The 21,802-nt window shown below is 40.8% G+C and overlaps 1 protein-coding gene and 1 long non-coding RNA gene across 3 annotated transcripts in view; one reads left to right on the top strand and one right to left on the bottom strand.

Moving 5' to 3' along the window:
- The window catches only part of LOC103126403 (cytochrome P450 2C9-like), a 117,544-nt gene extending 110,406 nt beyond the window's left edge, over positions 1 to 7,138 (bottom strand). For both annotated transcript variants that reach the window (XM_060192338.1, XM_060192345.1), the window contains exons 1-3: positions 6,971 to 7,138; positions 2,278 to 2,440; positions 1,663 to 1,812 (exon numbers count right to left, since the gene is read on the bottom strand). In XM_060192338.1, coding sequence (XP_060048321.1) covers positions 1,663 to 1,812; positions 2,278 to 2,440; positions 6,971 to 7,138 — 481 coding nt within the window. The remainder of the gene's footprint in view (positions 1 to 1,662; positions 1,813 to 2,277; positions 2,441 to 6,970) is intronic.
- The window catches only part of LOC132538952 (uncharacterized), a 310,731-nt gene that overhangs the window by 23,869 nt on the left and 265,060 nt on the right, over positions 1 to 21,802 (top strand). The gene's annotated exons all lie outside the window — the stretch shown is intronic.

Raw genomic sequence — 21,802 nt, 5'->3', positions numbered from 1 at the left:
TCTGCAGGTGTCTATCTTTCTCTCCCCCTCTCTATCTTCCCCTCCTCTCTCCATTTCTCACTGTCCTATCCAACAACAATGACATCAATAAAAAGAATAATAATAACCACAACAATGTTAAAACAACAAGGCAACAAAAGGGAAAATAAATAAATAAATAAAACTTTATGAAAACACTTTTTAAAAAAAGATAGAAAAGAAAAAAAAATGGAACTATAGATACTGGTCCTGAAGTGATTCTTAGTCATGGTTAGGATGCTGACTTTATAAATGCAGCTCAGTTTTATTTCTTATTTCATGCAGATGTTCCAACCAAGTCCATTAAACTTGTATTGCCAAGCAAAATGTTCTGCTGCAGGAAACGATTGCTCACTAACTCTGGAGAAATGACTCAAAAGTATTCACAATTCCTTAAAAATTGGAAATAAACATATTTCCGAAGAGAATCAGATAAAGAAGAAATTTCATATAGGCTGGGGGACAGGATAATGGTTATGTAAAATGACTTTCATTTCTGAGACCAAAAAGGTCCCAGGTTCAGTCCCCAGCACCACTATAAATCAGAGCTGAGCAGTACTCTGGTCTTTCTCTCTGTATCTCTCTCATTAAAATAAAATATTTAAAAGAAGAAATTTTGGCACAGTGGGTTAAGTGCACATGATGCAAAGTGCTAGGACCAGCGTAAGGATCCTGGTTCTAGCCACCCACCACCCTCCTGCAGGGAGGGGGAGGGTAGCTTCACAAGTGGTGAAGTAGGTCTCAGGTCTGCCTATCTTTTTCTTTCTTTCCTTCTTTCTTTCTTTCTTTCTTTTTAAATGTTTATTTATTCCCTTTTGTTACCCTTGTTGTTTTTTATTACTGTAGTTATTGTTGTCATTATTGATGTCGTCATTGTTGCATAGGACAGAGAGAAATCGTGAGAGGAGGGGAAGACAGAGAGGGGGAAAGAAAGACAGACACCTGAAGACCTGCTTCACCACTTGTGAAGTGACTCTCCTGCAGGTGGGGAGCTGGGGGCTCGAACCAGGATCCTTACACCCATCCTTGTGCTTTGTGCCACCTGCGCTTAACCCACTGCACCACCTCTTGACTCCTTTTTTTTTTTTTAAGATTTTATTTATTTATGAGAAAGATAGGAGGAGAAAGAACCAGACATCACTCTGGCATATGTGCTGCCAGGGGTCAAATTTGGGACCTCATGCTTGAGAGTCCAAAGCTTTACCACTGTGCCACCTCCTGGACCACTTGCCTATTTTTTTCTCCCCCTCTCTGTCTTCCCCTCCTCTCTCCATTTCTGTCTGTCCTATCCAACAACAACAACAGCAATGACAACAGTAACAATAATGACAACTAGGGCAACAAAAATGGTCTCCAGGAGCAGTGGATTTGTAATGCACGCACCAAGCCCCAGAGATAACCCTGGAAGCAAAAAAAAAAAAAAAAAAAAAAAAAAAACCACAAGAAATTTTGTATCAACACTGTATGCACAAATATTGTTATGCACACACAGCGAGAGATACAAAAAAGTTCCCTTAGTTCCCTCACTCTTTTACCTGAGCGTTTAAGTCAGTATCTTCAATAAAATATTTGCTGCAAGGGAAATGTTTCCAAGACTTAGAGAATATTCAGTTAAAGTCAGAGCTACAGGCTATAGTCACCCACCATTGGTTTTCCTCAACTCCTCCACAAGGCAGCGGGCTTCTTCTTGAACTCTGTACTCAATGCTCCTCTTCCCCATCCCAAAGTTTCGTAAGGTCATGAGTGAGAATCGACGGGTCTCCCTCCATGTGTTTCCATTACTGAAAGTGACTCCTACCAGAAGAGAAAATTGACATGTAAGGGAGATTCAAGGTAGTAACAAAGAACTCACACAATGCATCCATATAGACAGTTCAAAGTCTGCTCCTCAAATTCTTTTTTTAATATTTATTTATTTTCCCTTTTGTTGCCTTGTTGTTTTAACATTGTTGTGGTTATTATTATTGTTATTGATGTCATTGTTGTTGGATAGGACAGAGAGAAATGGAGAGAGGTGGGGAAGACCAAGAGAGGGAGAGAACGATAGACACCTGTAGGCTTGCTTCACCGCTTGTGAAGCGACTCCCCTGCAGGTGGGGAGCTGAGGGCTCAAACCAGGATCCTTATGCCCGTCCTTGTGCTTTGCGCCACGTGCGCTTTACTCGCTGCACTACCACCTGACTCCCTGGTCTCCAAATTCTACTTTTCCATCCACCTACCATCATTATCAATGTCACACATACATATGACTACACATACCACGTCCTTTATTAAGTTTTTCAAACACTGGAAAGACGGCTCTTCCAGAAAACTCTTTTCCCATATCTGTCAGGGCTTCCTTCACAGCTTCATATCCATGCAGCACCACAGTGGGTTTAGTGCCAAAATACACAGTGAACACAGGGCCATAGACTTTTGACAGCTGGAAAGAAAATGCATGTAAGAAAAAAACTCTCCACAGGTTGGGAGTATGGACCAACCTGCCAACGCCCATGTTCAACAGGGAAGCAATAACAGAAGCCAGACCTTCCACCTTCTGCACCCCATAATGACCCTGGGTCCATACTCACAGAGGGATAAAGAATAGGAAAGCTATCAGGGGAGGGGGTGGGATACAGAGTTCTGATGGTGGGCATTGTGTGGAACTGTACCTCTCTTAGCCTATGGTTTTATCAATATTTCTATTCTATAAATAAAAAGAAAAACAAGTCTCCATTTGATAATATACCGTGCATGGTTCTGAATGATATATTCATGCCCTTTATGTTCATTTTGTTGTTTTGTTTTGTTTTGCCACCAGGGGGGTAGTTTGGATAAAATACCCACACAACTTCACAGCTCCCAATGGTCTTTTTTATTTCCTTTCTTCTAACTAGAGGATAAGAGATAGACAGGGAGGGAGAGACAGATTGGAAGAGGGAGAGAGATATATAGAGACAGAGAAACAGAAAGAGAAGGAGGGTGCCACCACACTACTACACTGGTTATGAATCTTCCCCTGTGCAGGGGATCCCATGTAGTGTCCTGAGGCTTGAACCCAGGTGCTCATGCATGGCAATGTGTGCACTCTACCAGGTGAGCTATTCAGTGACCTCTTATATTTCCTTCCTGCCACATACAGACTAAAATATCCCTGAATTTAATGCATTAATATGAAAGGATTGTTACAGTTGTCACTTTATAAAAACTGGAATTGGGCAATGGTCCAAGCTATGCTATACAGATTAGAAATAATCGTCAGGTCAGCACCTTCAGCAGGTTGATTTGTCCCAACTGCAAATAAGATAACTGAGATAAAAGAATTCCTGTTGAGGGGCTATAATAATAACTACAACAATAAAACAAGGGCAACAAAAGGGAATAAATAAATATAAATTTTTTTTAAAAAAACAGTCAATGGTATTTATATACTTTCCTCTTGTTTAAGAGCTACTCTCTGCTGTAATACAGCTTTCTAGCCCTATTCTCAATTCTGACACCATCTTCACAGACAATATTTTTAGTCCACTTGAATGTTAGCTATCAGGCTCAGGAAAAAATACTGAAGTTATGGGCCCCTTGGAACATAACTAAAATAGACTTCCTAATTTCTTCCCACTTGAAGACCCCTAGTTCCATTTGCTCTACTCCTACCTTTGGATTCCTGTTTATTAAACAATTTTTTGTCATTGCCACCCACTTTATATATCCCTTGAACATACATTCCTGTTCTGGTTGATGGCTGACTTTGCATTGGGTTGAAGGAAGGAACCTCACAAAACATGTGAAGTCGATTATGAAGCTATAGAAAGACTCTGCACCTCTGAATTTGGCAGCCTGAGGTTCAGAAAGAGAACACCAGCTTGGTCCAGCCTCTGTGGAGAGCAGTATGGAGAACTCTCACAAGGCTAGACATGGACTTTCCATATGACCCAGTAATTCCTCTCCATAACACCCAACCAAAAAGAGGTGTATGCTCCTATGTTCATAGCAGCACAATTCATAATAGCTAAAACCTGGAAGCAACTCAGGTGCCCAAAAACAGATGAGTGGCCGAGAAAGATGTGGTATATATACACAGTGGAATACTATGCAGCCATTAAGAACAATGAACTCAACTTCTCTGACCCATCTTGGTCAGAGCTACAAGGAATTATGTTAAGTGAGTTAAGACAGAAAGATAAAGATGAGTATGGGATGATCCCACTCATCAACAGAAGTTGAGAAAGAAGATCAGAAAATGAAACTAAAGGCAGGATCTGACTAAATTGAAAGTAGGGCACCAAAACAAAAACCCTGTGGTGAGCAGGAGGGTGGACATGCGGCTTCCTGGGCCAGTAGGGGGGGGGGAGGGGAGGATAGGTGGGTGTGATGGGACACAATCTTTTGGTGATGGGAATGGTGTTTATGTACACACCTATTAAATTGTAGTAATATAAATCACTATTTAATTAATATGAGGGGGAAAATTGATTGTATGTCTAACAAAGGGACTTTTCAAAGCTAACCCAATTACCAAATAATGTGATGATAACAGTAACTATCCATTGTCTTCTGAGACAGCAGGAACCTCACATTTCCACTATAGAGCCTAAACTTCCCCCAGTCCTGGGACCCAAGGGTAGGGACCATTTTCCCATACACTTCTCCCAATTCTTATCAAATAATACTGCATCCGCTAATTGCAACCTAATCAACGCAACGCAACGACTGCCACCTCAACATGCTTCACTTCAGACTGTGTCCAGAGACTTCACGTGTGGAATGACAACCCTTCAACTTCATTACTCAGGTGAGACCTTTCCTTTCATAGTATACTCTAATTTCATCTCAGGTGGTTCACTTTTTAGGTGTCCCAAAACCTAGATATACACCAGTTTCTGTGAGAGAGAGCATATCTTCACACGTATCTATAAACTACTGCAAAATATATACCTGAAAGCAGAAGTACACTAGAGTTTGCAGTGAGTACCCCCCTAACACTTCCTCTCCACTATTCCAAGCTTTGGGTCCATGATTGCTCAACAATTTGTTTGGCTTCGTATGTTAACTCTCTTTTCAGTCACCAGGTTCCAGATGCCATCAGGATGCTGGCCAGGCTTCCCTGGACTGAAGACCCACCAATGTGTCCTGGAGCTCAGCTTCCCCAGAGACACACCCTACTAGGGAAAGAGAGAGGCAGACTGGGAGTATGGACCGACCAGTCAACGCCCATGTTCAGCGGGGAAGCAATTACAGAAGCCAGACCTTCCACTTTCTGCAACCCACGACGACCCTGGGTCCATGCTCCCAAAGGGATAGAGAATGGGAAAGCTATTGGGGAGGGCATGGGATATGGAGATTGGGTGGCGGGAATTGTGTGGAGTTGTACTCCCCCATCCTATGATTTTGTTAGTCTCCTTTCTTAAATAAATAATTTTTTTAAAAAAAATTGCATCTACTTTACATAAACAGGTGTCCACTGTCATATCTTGAATAAATAGAAAAAATTTAAAAAAACCACCAGCTTACATTGTGAATTAATTCTGAGATCAAACCTCTAAAACAACAAAAAAGCTTCCTTTCCTTTTTACCTTCACCTGGAAATCTTGGCAAATGACTATGAAATAAAGGAGAAAACAATAGTCATAGATTTTGCCACTTAATCATTTTGAGCCTATCATCAGAACTTTAGATGTTTTTCTACTCACAAAGCACATTGCTCATTCCACTGTTTACAAAAAAAATTTTTTTTTTTTAAGGAGCTGAGCAGTAGCACAGCGGGTTAAGCGCACAAGGCGCAAAGCGCAAGGACCGGAGCAAGAATCCCAGTTCGAGCCCCCAGCTCCCCACTCGCAGGGGAGTCGCTTCACAGGCGGTGAAGCAGCTCTGCAGGTGTCTGTCTTTCTCTCCCTCTCTGTCTCCCCCTCCTCTCTCCATTTCTCTCTGTCCTATCCATCAATGACGACATCAATAACAACAATAATAACTACAACAATTGGGGGGGGGGTCGGGCAGTGGGTTAAGCGCAGGTGGCGCAAAGCGCAGGGACCGGCGTAAGGATCCCGGTTCGAGCCCCCGGCTCTCCACCTGCAGGGGAGTCACTTCACGGGCGGTGAAGCAGGTCTGCAGGTGTCTATCTTTCCCCTCTCTCTCTGTCTTCCCCTCCTCTCTCCATTTCTCTCTGTCCTATCCAACAACAAAGCAACGTCAACAATGGCAATGATAACCACAACGAGGCTGCAACAACTAGGGCAACAAAAAAAGGGAGAAAGATGGCCTCCAGGAGCGGTGGATTCATGGTGCAGGCACCGAGCCCAGCAATAACCCTGGAGGGAAAAAAATAAATAAATAACTACAACAATTAAAAAAAGGGCAACAAAAGGGAAAATAAGTAAATAAATAAATATAAAAAAAATTTTAAAAACATGAAAAAATTAAAAAAAATCAATGGTTTAAGATGGGGTAATTTGTATTATAATAGCCTATCTCTATAGCATGCTACCTGGATATACTTTATTTTAAATTTTAAGATCAAAGGATTTGACTTTTGCTGCAGCCTAGTTGGAGCTAAGAGGTTGAGTCATGCTAAGTTAAATATGTCAGAAGAAGTTGAAACACAGGGAGACGTTGTTTATAAGTGGGAGGATATTTTTTTTTAAGGAACAGACAAAATCAAATCCAAAGACTGAAACAGAATTGAAGCTCTTGAAGGATGAGGGGAATGACTCAAGGAGAATGGAGTCAAGTCAAGGAACTGGAGTGGAGGGAGATAGACACCTAGAGGATAGTTATGGTATAGCAACACAGGATTTGAAGAGGAGTAAAATGATATATCTAGTCATGTAAACCATGTATAGGATATATCTAGTCATGTAAACCATGTAAAGGATATATCTAGTCATGTAAACCAGTATTACTTCAATAAATATAAAGATATGAATTAATTTACTTACCCTTTGCAAACCATGGGAGGAGCAGAAACCATACTTACATCACTAAAGGATTTTTTGATGTTCTTAACATCTAACTGGAGGAGGTTTCCAATAATCGGGAGAGGAGTAGGACCAGGTGGGAGCTTCCCTTTCCTGGAACTCTGCTTCCACTGTAAAAAGAGAAACAAGAAGGAGAGACAGAGCACCAAGGCTAGAATTGGATGCATTGAAGCTTTCTCTTCTCACAAGTCTGAGCCTGAAATAAATCTAAAACTTTTTTAACAGCACAACTGGTTGCTCAACTTATGCTTCTTTGGGTTATAAAGAGATCAATCATTTACTTCAACTTTATATTTCCTTCGGAATGGACTTTGGTGCACTGTTAAAGATTTTTTAAGTCATTTATTGATGAGGGTTTCCTTCAGTGTGCATATTCTGCTTTATTGCACTGAGGTAAAGGTCTGAATAATTCCCTTTAAAAGTGGTGCCTGTGTGTAGCCAGGATTCAGAGAAACCAACATAAAGATGATTTAAATAAATAATCAAATCAAAGGCCAGTTGGGAATTTATGAATTTGTAAACTGTGGACTCCATGCTATATATATATATATATATATATTGCCTTGCAATAATATATCTAACATCAGCTACACTGTCATTTAAAACTTAATATTTTCCACATTTTAAAAATAATGCAGGGGCTGGGCAGTGGCACACCTGGTTGAGCACATGTTACAATGCTCGAGGACCTGGGTTCAAGCCCCAGTCCCCACCTGCAGGGGGAAAGTTTTGCAAGTGGTAAAGCAGAGCTGCAGGTGTGTCTGTCCCTTTCCCTTCTCTATCACTCCCTTCCCTCTCTATTTCTGGCTGTCACTATCCAAGAAAGAAAGAAAGAAAGAAAGAAAGAAAGAAAGAAAGAAAGAAAGAAAGGAAGGAAGAAAGGAAGGAAGAAAGAAAATAATGCTGTCTTCTTATTAAATAAATAAATATTTTTAAAATATTTATTTCCCTTTTGTTGCCCTTGTTGTTTTATTGTTGTTGTGATTATTATTGATGTCCTTGTTGTTAGATAGGACAGAGAGAAATAGAGAGAGGAGAGGAAGACAGAGAGGGGGTGAGAGAGACACCTGCAGACCTGCTTCACCACTTGTGAAGCAACTCCCCTGCAGGTGGGGAGCCGGGGGCTCGACTGCAATCCTTGCGCCAGTCCTTGCACTTTGCGCCACCTGTACTTAACCTGCTGTGCTACTGCCTGGATCCCATAAATAAATCTATTGGGCAGGGGTAGATAAAAGAGACTCTCATAGCTGAGGCTCCAAAATCCCAGGTTCAGTCCCCTGCATCACCATAAGCCAGAGCTGAGTAGGGCTCTGGTAAAAATAAATAATAAATAAATAAATCTTTTAAAATTCTGCCCATGAGACCATCCCATATTCATCTTTATCTTTCTAGCTTATCTCACTTAACACAATTCCTTCAAGCCCCATCCAGGATGAAGAAGGTGGCCTCATCCTTTTTAAAAGCTGAGTAGTATTCTGTTATTTTATACATATATATGTATATATGTATATATATATAGTGCTAATATATATGATATATATATATATATATGCCTCTCATTTGTTGTTGGACAGCCAGGTTGCTTCATAGATCCTTCCTTCCTTTAAAGCAGTGAATTAACATTGATGATCTTATATCATAGAAAAAAGTAGATTAATTTTTGTAGTATATTTTAAATGAATTTCAGTGTATATGGTATATTTGAGCAGAGAATACATGAATTTCGCTAGAGATCTACTGTAGGATTTAGTAATATTTTATATTCAATTAAATATTAGTTATATGTACAAAGGAAAGAAGGGGGGAAGAAAAGAAAGGATTTCTCCCAACCAAGTACTAACAAGGCTTGAACCTGCTTAGCTTCTGAGACCACATGAGATTGGGTATGTTGAGGGTGGCATGGCTGTAGACCTTCCATTCTCTAAGGAGTCTCTGTATTTGGGTGATGGTTTCTTTTGCTGTGTAGAAGTTTTTCAAATTGATATAGTCTTACAGGTTTATTTTATTTTGTTTTGTTTCCCTTGTGAATGTATTTATATACCCGAAGGGAACAAGCATACCCATCCAAAGAGATCTGTGTAGGGCAGAGGGTAGATAGCATAATGGTTGTGCAAACAGACTCTTATGCCTGAGGCTCCAAAGTCACAGGATCAAGCCCCTGCACTATCGTAAGCCAGAAGTGAGCAGTGCTCTGGTTAAAAAGAAGGAGGAGGAGGAGGAAGAGGAGGAAAAGGAGGAGGAGGAGAAGAGGAGGAGGAAATCAGACAAAGAATATTACTCAACTATTAAGAAAAATAAATTTACCTTCTTAACCTAATCTTGGATGGAGCTTGAAGAATCATGTTAAGTGAGATAAGGTGGAAATAGAAGGAAGAACATGAGAACATGAGATAGCCTCATTCATGGGCAGAATTTAAGAATCAAAGAAAGAAATAGGAAACTTAAAGTAAAACCTGGACTGGTTTGATGTATTACACCAAAGCAGAGGACTCAGGGAATAGAGGACAGGGTGGGAGTAGGTGGGGGAGGGAATTACATTTAGATCCTGGTACACAATGATGGACCTAATTTGGAGGTGAGGGTGTTTTGCAGACACCTATCTTGGTGAGATGAGAAATTGTACCCATGTGTCAACAACTGTACTGTAAACCATCAACCTACCAATTAAAAATAAATTAAAATACCTTGTAGATAACATAATGGTTATGCAAAGAGACTCTCATGCCTGAGTCTCTTAGAGTCCCAGCTTCAACACCCCACACCACCATAAGCTAGAACTGAGCAGTGCTCTGGTTAAAAATAATAATAATAATATGGAGTAAGGTGGTAGCGCAGCAGGTTAAGCACAGGTGGCGCAAAGCACAAGGACCGGACTAAGGATCCTGGTTCGAGCCCCCACCTGCAGGGGAGTCGCTTCAAGGGCAGTGAAGCAAGTCTGCAGGTGTCTATCTTTCTCTTCCCCCTCTGTCTTCCCCTCTTCGCTCCATTTCTCTCTGTCCTACCCAACAACGACAACATCAATAATAACTACAACATAAAACAAGGGCAACAAAAGGGAATAAATAAATAAACATAAAAAATAAATTAAAATATTAATATATGTATTTTAAATAATTTGTATAATTTATCAAATAGCTAAAATATTTAATTTTGAAAGATGGTGCACAAAGATAATTTTTTTAAGTTTTTTTTTCATTTATTTATCCCCTTTTGTTGCCCTTGTTTTATTGTTGTAGTTATTATTGTTGTTGTTATTGATGTCGTCATTGTTGCATAGGACAGAGAGAAATGGAGAGAGGAGGGGAAGACAGAGAGGAGGAGAGAGAGACACCTGCAGACCTGCTTCACCACCGCAGGTGGGTTGCCGGGGGCTCAAACTGGGATCCTTAGGCCAGTCCTTGAGCTTCGCGCCACCTGCGTTTACGCTACCGCCTGACTCCCAAAAATTTCTTTTTTGGGGGGGGCATCCTGGGAGGAGACTAAGCACATAGAGTTCAAGGTATTTTAGAGCACTGCTTTTGTTCTCTCTCTCTGTCCATATACATGACAGACTGACAGATGATGGATTAAAACCAATGTAAAATGCATTTACATAAAAAATTATACATATTTATCAAATGCATAATGCAATACATGTAAAAATGTTTGAACACATTTATTTTTATTGCATTACTAGGGAGATAATGGCTCACAAAATGGTTGTTACATGGGTACAATTTCTCTTTTCCTTGATAGTTGTCTGCATACTCAACTCACCCCCAGCTTAGCTTCCTGTATACCATTGTGCCTCCTAAACTCCCTCCTCCTGCCCTCTTCACCCCACAGTATTCTTGCCTCAACAGACCACATCCATCTAGTCCAAGTTTCTCCCTTGTGCTTTGCCTTTCCTTCCTTATTTCTTAAGTGACACCTATAAGAGATCATCTGGTATTCATCCTTCTCTTTCTGGCTGATCTCACTTAACATGATTCTTTCAAGTTCCATCCAAGATGAGACAAAGAAAACGGTGAAGTCACCATTTTTCATAGCTGAGTAGTATTCCATTGTGTATATATACCACAACTTTCTTAGCCACTCATCTGTTGGGCATCTGGGTTGCATCCATATTTATGCAATTACAAACAGTATTATTATAAATGTAAGTGTACACAAATCTCTATGTATTGCTGTTTTTTGTCTTCTTCAGATTGATTCCTAGGAGAGGGATTGCCAGGTCATAGGGTAGGTCCATTTCCAGTATACTGTGGTATCTTCAGACTCTTTTCCACAGGGGTTAAACCAATACACATTCCTACCAGCAGCATAGAAGTGTTCCTTTGGGGGCACACCTGGTTGAGCATTCACAGCACAGTGTACAAGGACCTGGATTCAAGCCCTCAGTCCCCACCTGCAGAGGGAAAGAAAGCTTCACATGTGGTAAGGCAGGGTTACAGGTGTCTCTGTCTCTCTCCCTTTTTACCTCCCCCTTCCCTCTCAATTTCTAGCTGTCTCAATCCAATAAATAAATAAACATAATAATAATTTTTTTAAAAAAAGGATGAAGAGTCCTCAAAATTAAAAAAAAAAATGTGTTCCTTTTTCCCCACCTTTGCCATCACATACTTGTTGCATCCATCTTTTCTGATCTATAACATTCTCACATGGGTAAGATGGTATTTTAAATTGTCATTATTTGTATTTCTGATAATCAGTGACTTTGAGCATTTTTCATATCCCTATTGGCCACATATAAATATATGTGATACATATATAAAGATATTTTAATAAATGTCTTTTAAAAAATAAATTGCTGGGCAGGGGAGATAGCATAATGGTTATGCAAACAAGACTGTCATGCCCGAGGCTCCTAAATTCCAGGTTCAATCCCCGCACCACCATAAGCCAGAGCTGAGCATTGCTCTGGTGTTTCTGTGTGTGTGTGTGTGTGTGTGTGTGTGTGTGTGTGTGTGTCTGCATTTCTCTCAAAAATAAAATAAATAAAATATTAAAAATAAATAAATTGCTGTACTAATACTGCAGCTACCTATACTTAAAACAGCTGACATAGCTTAAATATCTTGAATGATTAATTATATAGAAAGTAAGTAGCTGGGCAGGGGTAGATAACATAATGGTTATGCAAAAAGAGTCTACTGAGATTACTCTGAGCAGTTCTCTGGTTCAAAAGAAAAGTTTTAAAGAAAGAAAGTAGCTAAGCAAACTAATATGACTTCCACCGTGATTAGACCTACTCCACGTCCCTCTGCAAAATATAAAATACAGATGTGTATTTTTTCATAATTGGGGGAAGTATGATTCTGGTAATACAGGAGGCTTGTCTAACATCCCTATCACACAGCTAGTACCTTATAAATCTAACATATAAACTGAGACATAATGCTCAAGTCAAGGAACCCACTGAACTCATCACATCTGCTAAGTATATACAGTTAAACATTTTTACAATTTATCCCAATCAGCAACTTTATAAACACATTAATTTAGTTAGGCTTTTTGTTTGTTTGTTTGTTTGTTTCTTTTTTTATTTTGTCTTTGGGGCTTCACTGCTCCACAGTTGTTTTTGTTTTTGTTTTCAAGTAGAGAGGAAGAGGGAGAGAAGGGGGGAAAAGAGAATAAGAGAGAGAGAGAGGATCTACAGCAAGAAAGGTACCTTTAGTGTGGCAGAGGTCAGGTTCATATCTGAGTTGTACATACGGTAAGGCAACCTACTATCCAAGTGAACAATTTTGCTGGCCCCATACTTAATTTGGTTAATAATTATATCATCAGTAGACTGAAATGAGGCCATGAGAGTTTACTTCTGTGACCTTTCATGTTGGGTAAAGCCAACACAGGGTATAATATTTACCAGGACAAAGAGAACTTGCATCAAGAAGAGCTTAACAAAACACAACCAAACTCTCAAACACGCAAGTAAATGGCATCACATTAAAGGGGTTCCCTTACTTGACTGCAAGGATAAAATGATCATAAAGTCTTACAAGCAGAATCAAAAAGTGGATGCTTCCTTTTCATCACTGCACAAGTGAAACTTGTTCAGTGTAACCAAGCAAGAAAAAAGACAATTTCAAGAATTTCAGGGGCAGGGGTGGCTTCCTCCACCTCCCTTCATCTTAAAATAGATAGAATAACGTTCTCTTTTTTTAAATATTTATTTATTTTCCTTTTTGTTGCCCTTGTTGTTTAACATTGTTGTGGTTATTGATGTCATTGTTGTTGGGTAGGACAGAGAGAAATGGAGAGAGGAGAGGAAGACGGGGGAGAGAAAGACAGACACCTGCAGACCTGCTTCACCACTTGTGAAGTGACTCCCCTGCAGGTGGGGAGCCAGGGGCTCGAAGCAGGATCCTTAAACTGGCCCTTGTGCTTCAGGCCACATGCACTTAACCCACTGCACTACCACCTGACTCCCAGAATAATGTTTTTATTATTGTCTCCGGTCTTCACTTCTCTGGGATGATTTTTTTAGATAGAAAAAAAAGAAACACAAACACATAAAAGGGGAGATGGAAAGACCACAGCACTGAAGCTTCTTCCCCCCAGCGCTTTGAGGGACAGACTCAGGCCTGGATCACACTCAAGGCAAAGCAAGCATCCTCACAGGTAAGCTATCTTTACCAGTCCAACACATAACTACTTTTAAATCCCTCTTTTGTTACAAATAGTGGGGTGACATAAGCAAAATAAGAAAGGGAGACTAGAGACAGTACAACACTTAAGAAATGCAGAAGAGCAAGGGAGGCAGGGGCTTCAGTAAACAAATCTGCAGCACAGAAAAACCACAACATGCAGATCTAAGCAAGAGATCACGCTGAGCAGCCGCGAGAATATAAATAGCAACAGAGTGATATACATTCTCTAGAGCAGTAATGTAATACTTAACAGACTTGTTCTAAAAACATATTTATTTGTTCTAAGTTGATCCATGCAATTATTTCTAAGTTATTTTATGATAGAAAAGTACAATTTTTGACATCAAACTCCAAAATATAATGTCTCATGGTTCATGTGTACATGGATTCAAACAACTTGCAGAATATTTTCACTCCCATTGAAAGTCTTCCACGTCTACTAATTAACTTTACCTAAAATAAAATCATTCCCATTTTAGAGACAAGGATAGTTAACCTCAAATACCGAGTACCTGGACAAAAGACATATTATCAGCAGATGACAAGAGGTGACTTGCATATGCCAAGTGAAGTACGCATCCCTTTAAACAAACATTCAGTTCACCACATTTAGTAACTGTGTACTGCCATTCAATAGTTTGTCAATTATCTTAATCTGTGATTTTCCATTTAGCAAATAATTACATCACCACATGATTTACATAAGGGTCAATAAAGTTTGCCTTTGTGAGTTTCCAAATTGAATGAGTCTAGACAGAGTGTAATCTTTTTTTTATTATTATTATTTGTATAGACAGAAAAGCAGAGACTGAAAGAGACCACAGCTCTAAAGCTTCCTTAAATCCAAGTGAGCAATTTCTCCAGCCCCCCAGTGTAATCTGTGCCAGGACAAAAAGAGAGGGAGAGAAAGACAGACACCTGCAGAGCTGCTTCACCGCCTGTGAAGCGACTCCCCTGCGAGTGGGGAGCTGGGGGCTCGAACTGGGATTCTTGCTCCGGTCCTTGCGCTTTGCGCCTATCTCAAATATCAAAAAACTTAAAGGAACCACAGCAGTTTGTTTTGCATTAAATTCATCCAGTCACTTTTTTAAAGAACCCATTTTTAAAATGTTTTTTAATTTTCATAAGTGAGTTAATATTGATTTGCAAAATTATAAGCTAATAGCGGTATAAATTCATACTGTTTCCACCACCAGAGTTCTGCGTCTCCATCCTCTCCAACAGAAATGGCAATAGTTCTTCTCCCAAGGTCACAGATAAGGGTTGACTATATGTATATGGTATGTGTATCTATATCTATATATAAAGAATCTGTTTTGTACCTGAAGAAATTAGTGTGCCGTGGTCCAGGAGGTGGTGCAGTGGATAAAGCATTGGATTCTTTTATTATTATTATTTTATTTTTTATATTTATTTTCCCTTTTGTTGCCCTTGTTGGTTTTTTGTTGTTGTAGTTATTATTGTTGTTGTTATTGATGTCATCGCTGTTGGATAGGACAGAGAGAAATGGAGAGAGGAGGGGAAGACAGAAAGGGGGAGAGAAAGATAAGACACCTGCTTCACTGCTTGTGTGGGGGGGTTGGAACGGGGATCTTTAGGGGAGTCCTTGCTCTTGGCACCACATGCGCTTAACCCGCTGTACTACCCACACCCAAAGCACTGGATTCTTAACCATGAGGTCCCAAGTTCACTAGCAGCACATGTACCAGAGTGATGTCTGGTCTTTCTTTCCTTCTATCTCTCCCATGAGTAAATAAATTAATTCTGGGGGAAAAAAAAAAAAAGAAAGAAAGAAAGAAAGAAAGAAAGAGGAAATTAGTGTGCCTGCTCCACTGCTGAGGATTCTTACATCATTACGTTTTATTTAATGAGTCAACGATGATTTAAAGATTAAACAGGGGAGTCGGGCTGTAGCGCAGCGTGTTAAGCGCAGGTGGCGCAAAGCACAAGGACCGGCATAAGGATCCCGGTTTGAACCCCGGCTCCCCACCTGCAGGGGAGTCGCTTCACAGGCGGTGAAGCAGGTCTGCAGGTGTCTATCTTTCTCTCCCCCTCTCTGTCTTCCCCTCCTCTCTCCGTTTCTCTCTGTCCTATCCAACAACGACGACAACAACAATAATAACTACAACAATAAAACAACAAGGGCAACAAAAGGGAATAAATAAATAAAATAAAAGATTAAACAGAAAGGTTGGGGGCTGGGCAGTAGCGCGCAGGGTTTAGTGCAAGGGCCTGCACAAGGATCCTACTTGGAGACCCAGGCTCCCCACCAACAGGGGGCTTTCCTCATAAGCGGTGAAGCAGATCTACAAGTGTCTCTCCCTCTCACCCTCCTCTCTCAATTTCTCACTATCCTATCCAATAAAAATGGAAAAAAAAGGGCGAGAGGTGACGGGCAGTAGCGCAGCAGGTTAAGCACACGTGGCACCAAGCACAAGGACTCATGTCAGGATCCTGAGCCCCCCAGCTCCCCACCTGCAGGGGAGTCGCTTCACAAGTAGTGAAGCAGGTCTGCAGGTGTCTTTGTCTCCCCCTCTCTGTCTTCCCCTCCTCTCTCCATTTCTCTCTGTCCTATCCAACAACGACGACATCAACAACAAAAACAATTATAACTACAATAAAACAAGGGCAACAAACAGGTAATTTTTTTTAAACTTTTTAAAAAGGGGAAAAAATGGCGCCAGGAGAAGTGGATTCGTAGTGCAGGCATCGAGCCCCAGAGATAACCCTGAAGCAAATAAATAGATAAATAAATAATAAAAAAATAAGGATCACAGTGCTAAACCTTTATTTACTTTTTTTAAAGAAAAGGTTTATTCATTCATTCATTCGTTCATTTATGAGAGAGGGAGAGAAACCAGAGCATCACTCTGGCACTTGCAATGCCATGTGTCTTGGGGACTGAATTCAGGACTTCATGCTTGAGGAAGGGCCCAGCATTTCATTTGCCACACAACCTCTTGAAACATGTTATCTGTATGGTTGTTATAAACAACTGTTGACTCTGTGAGATAAAGTATTATCATTACATTAGAGCATGCATGGTGAAACGGTTGGTCTTGTTTCATTCTTTTGAAAAATATTTTTATTTATTATTGGATATAGAGAGAATTGAGAGGGGGTGAGCTAGAGGGAGAGAGACAGAGAGACACCTGAAGCCCTGCTTCACCACTCGTGAAGCTTTCGTTCTGCAGGTAGGGATCAGGGACTTGAACCTGGGTCCTTGCACACTGTAATGTGAGCATTTAACCAGATGTGCCACTGCCCGGCCCTGTTTTAGTTTTCTCTATGTTGCTACCCAATTTTCCCAACACCATTCATTGAAAAGACTCTCTCCATTAAATTTTCTAAGCTCCTTTGTCACATACGAACCATTCATATGTATGTGGGTCTGGTTGTCTTTTTTTTTTTTAATTAAAACGTTTCTTTTTAAATTTTTTTTTAAATATTTATTTTCCCTTTTACTGCCCTTGTTGTGATTATTGATGTCGTTGTTGTTGGATAGGACAGAGAGAAATGGAGAGAGGAGGGGAAGACAGAGGGGGAAAGACACCTGCAGACCTGCTTCACCGCAGGTGGGAAGCCGGGGGCTCGAACCAGGATCCTTATGCGGGTCCTTGTGCTTTGCCCCAAGTGCACTTAACCCAAGGCGCCACTGCCCGACTCCCAGGTTGTCTTTTTAATATTAATAAAGAGGGGTGGAATGGCGGCCATTTACGTACACATATTACAAGTTCCCCAGTTCCACCTTGCAGAGGGGTAAGGTTCAAAAGCTTCAGATGTCTCACTTTTTCCTTATCTCCCCCTTCTCACTCAATTTTTCTCTGCCCTATCCAGTGAAAGAAAGGTATGGAGGAAAAATAATCATGGAGGAAAAAAATTTTTTTAAATGTACAACTTGGAGTGGGTCTGGTGTACTATATATCCCAAAGTGAAATATTCTGGGGAAGCAAGGCAGAGAAAAGACTGAAAGCTTTGGCAACCTGGTGCATGATGGAGGGAAAAGTCCTAAGTTGGGGGTGAGTGTTATGCAGACACCTGCCAGGGTGGCATGGTAAATTTTATCCACGTGTCAACATCTATAGTTACTGAAAACTACTAATCCCATCAACAAAGGGGAAAAAAAATGTATCAGTTTCCACCTTTAGAAAAAGAAAGGAGGGTCAGGCAGTGGCATACCTGTTTAAGGATACACATTACTGGGAGTCAGGCAGTAGCGCAGCGGGTTAAGCACAGGTGTAGCAAACATAAGGACCAGCTTGAGGATCCCGGTTTGAGCCCTGGCTCCCCACCTGCAGGGGAGCCATTTCACAGGCGGTGAAGTAGGTCTGCAGGTGTCTGTCATTCTCTCTCCCTCTCTGTCTTCCCCTCCTCTCTCCATTTCTCTGTCCTATCCAACAACGACGACATCAATAACAACAATAACATTAAAAAACAAGGGCAACAAAAGGGAATAAATAAGTAAATTAAAAAAAACAAACAAAAAAAAAAGCATACACATTAGTGTCCAAGGACTCAGGTTCAAGCCCCTGGTCTCCACTTGCAGGGGAAAGATTTACAAGTGGTGAGGAAAGGCTGCAGGTCTCTTTCTATTTCTATCCCTGTATAGCCCTCCCTCCCCTCTCAATTTCTTTCTGTCTCTGTTCACATGTCTGTCAAATAAATAAATAATTTGACTCAAAAAAACATTTTACCAATATCAAGAATAAATTAAATATCACTAAAGACATGAAAAATAATAAAGATTATTATAAGCATGGGGTCCAGGGTTGGCACACCTGATTAAGCACTCACAGTGCTAAAGGAACCAGGTTCAAGCCCCTGGTCCCCACCTGTAGGAAGAAAGCTTCACAAGTAATGAAGCAGGGCTGCAGGTATCTCTCTGTCTCTTTCCCTCTCTCCCCCTCTCAATTTCTCTGTCTCTATCCACATGTCACCATTTTCACTACAATTTTTATTACTAAATGTTGAGGTATTTAGCACTGAAATTTGAAGCTCCAGCATTTACACTGGCAGGTCCCTCTATGGTTTCATGAAATTTACTTCAGGCAAAGACTAGTGTATCTATGAAATGAGATGCCTAAAATAGGATATTTATGGGTGTGGTAGATAGCATAATGGTTATGCAAAGAGTTTTTAATGCTTGAGGTTCCAAAATCCCAGGTTCAATCTCCTGCATCACTGTAAGCCAGAGCTGAGAAATGCTCTAGTAAAAGAAAAAAGAGGGAGTTGGGCGGTAGCGCAGTGGGTTAAGTGCATGTGGTGCCAAGTGTAAGGACCAGTGTAAGGATCCCAGTTCAAGCCCCCAGCTCCCCACCTGCAGGGGAGTCACTTCACAAGCTGTGAAGCAGGTCTGCAGGTGTCTATCTTTCTCTTCCCCTCTGTCTTCCCCTCCTGTCTCCATTTCTCCCTGTCCTATCCAACGACAACATCAACAACGATAATAAAACAAGGGCAACAAAAGGGAATAAATGTATAATTAAAAAATTAAGTTTTAGGTCCTTAGCTACTGTTGCAACCGTTTTAACTGAATTAGCAATACCCTGAGGAAATAACGTGGTAGGGATCTGTAAATAATACTTGCATAGAAATATAGTGTTTTGTGGGCCCTGCCAATGGTCGACCACATCTGCATAATTTCCCAACATAACAGTTCCCAGTTTTCCACATAACCATCTACCCCCCCAGGTCCTCGTTTGCCATCATGTTCCAGGATCTGAACCCTCCCCCCTACTCCAGAGTCTTTTACTTTCACCAACTCCAGTCCAAGTTCTGCTTGTGTTTTCCCTTCTGTTCTTGTTTTTCAACTTCTGTCTATGAGTGGGATCATCCCATATTCATTCTTCTCTTTCTGGATGATCTCTCATCACATTATTCCTTTAAGCTTCACCCAAAATTAGGTAAAGAAGGTGAAATCACCATTTTTAATAGCTGAGTAGTATTCCTTTGTGTATATATACCACAATGTACTCTGCAACTCATCTGCTGTTGGACACCCTGGGTCGCTTCCAGGTTTTAGCTCAGTTTAATTTATTTCGAAAGCCTGTCTTCACTTCCTTTGTAAGCCACACCTACACCTAGTACAACTTCTGGATGTGTTTCAGTTTTCCTCTTCCCTCTCTAGCAAGAGAAACAGGCCTGACTTCCTTGGGTGTTCTACAAATTCCCTTCCTCTCAGTGATGAGGCAATACAACAGTTCTGGTCTCAAAAGTCTAGGGTCTCTGTAGACCTGGATTTCAGAGCCCTCTGGTCACCTTCCCCTAACATCTCCCCCTCAGGGGATATGGACCAAAATTATTTTCAGGGTGTAGAAGGAAGGAGTTCCAGCTTCTGTAATTGCTTCTCCCAGCCTGTTTCTGTATTTCCCTAGTGGGGCAGGGCTCTGGAGACATGAGGCCCTGAGACTCATTGACAAGATCATCTGCCAGGGGATGACAAGATGGGATTGTAATAGCATCTGGAGCCTAGTGGCTGAAAGGCAGTAAAAATATCAATATAAATCAGGACAAAATGTTTAATAAACAGCAAGTAAAGATTAAGATTAAAGCCCTGGAGAATAGAGGCCCTTGGGGGGGCTGGGGAGTGGGGAGAAGATAGGGTATCTATTTTAGGTATGTTCCTAAGAGCCCATGACTTTTAGTTATCTTCTCTTAAGCTTACTAGCTAAAATGAAAGTGGACTAGAAATACTATCTGGGAGGATGGTGTCAGAGTGAAGAATGGAACTTGAGAGCTAGGTTACGGCTCCCACATATGAGGTGTAGGGAAAATGTATATTCCTATGACTGCTTTCTTTCTCTTTTATTTTGTATTTATAAAACTCAAATGAGTGATTTTTATTCCATTGACATATATATGCAATTAACTGTTTACCACATTGGTCTGACTGGGGCCCATGTATATGTATCCTAGGAACCTGTATGACCTTCAGGTCCCTGTCATCTTAGCTCACAGTCCATAGTCATAGCTGGGGACATTCTAAGACGAACCACTTTCTTTTCTTTTTTTAAGAAAACCTTTTTGATATATATTTTATTTATTTATTTTTCCGTTTGTTGCCCTTGTTTTATTGTTGTTGTAGTTATTATTGTTGTTGTTGATGTCGTCATTGTTGGATATGACGGAGAGAAATGGAGAGAGGGGAAGACAGAGAGGGGGAGAGAAAGACAGACACCCACAGACCTGCTTCACTGCCTGTGAAGCAACTCTCCTGCAGGTGGGGAGCCAGGGGCTCAAACCGGGATCCTATGCAGGTCCTTGCGCTTTGCGGCCACTTGCGCTTAACCCTCTGTGCTACTGCCCAACTCCCAATGAGCCACTTTCTATCTCTGATTTGTACTGTGGAAATAAACTAAGACACAGTAAGGAGAGAAAGGAAAAGTTGTCTATTTTGAGCTTGCAATAATGAGCAGGCTGACCACTGTAATTGCTTGTACTTTGACAAAGACACAAAGGCAGGAAGAGGAGTGGGAGAGCTTTGTGTGTGTGTATTGAGGGGGAGGGGGATCAGTTGTGCTCTGATCAAGGCTATTGGCCCCACCTGGGGAAGCTGCAGTCTAGTTAACTAGGAGTGGGGCAACTTATTGGTTAGGCTTGCATGTCTGGCTTTCTTTCATTGGTCCAATTAAGAGAACAAAATGAGAGAAGCATCTAGTTATTGGGTGCTAGACAATTGAGGTTGATTCTCAGCTATTGTTTATTTTTTGAACTGTCATTAGTGATAGAAATTTGAGTTCCTGCAAGTCTAGCTTTTAGTAGGCTACCTGAGTTGTTTATTGTAGATAAGGGTTTGTTTCCCTGGCAAGGTTGTGGGTCAAAGTTCTGCTTTTTTATATAACCAGGCCACTGTCCATTTGTACATTCAGTCTTCCACACACAAGATTTGGCTGTTTACATAAACTTATGAAACTTCCAGTCAATTCCATGAATGTAGTCTCTTCATAGTTCATAAAAGAAATCCGTTGCTAAGCGAGCTAAGTCAGAAAGACAAAGATGAGTATGGGATGATCCCACTCATAAACAGAAGCTGAGAAAGAACAGAAAGGGAAACTCAAAGTAGGATTTGACTGCGTTTGGAGTAAGGCACCAAAGTAAAAATCTCTGGGTGGAGGGTGAGGGTATCTGTTTGGTTCACTGGGGGAGGGGGAATGGGACACACTCTTTTGGTGGTGGGAATGGTGTTTATGTACAAAAGAAATT

Source organism: Erinaceus europaeus, chromosome 1 (assembly GCF_950295315.1).
Source record: "Erinaceus europaeus chromosome 1, mEriEur2.1, whole genome shotgun sequence".
Lineage (NCBI taxonomy): Eukaryota > Metazoa > Chordata > Mammalia > Eulipotyphla > Erinaceidae > Erinaceus > Erinaceus europaeus.
This window is presented reverse-complemented; position numbering and strand designations above follow the sequence as displayed.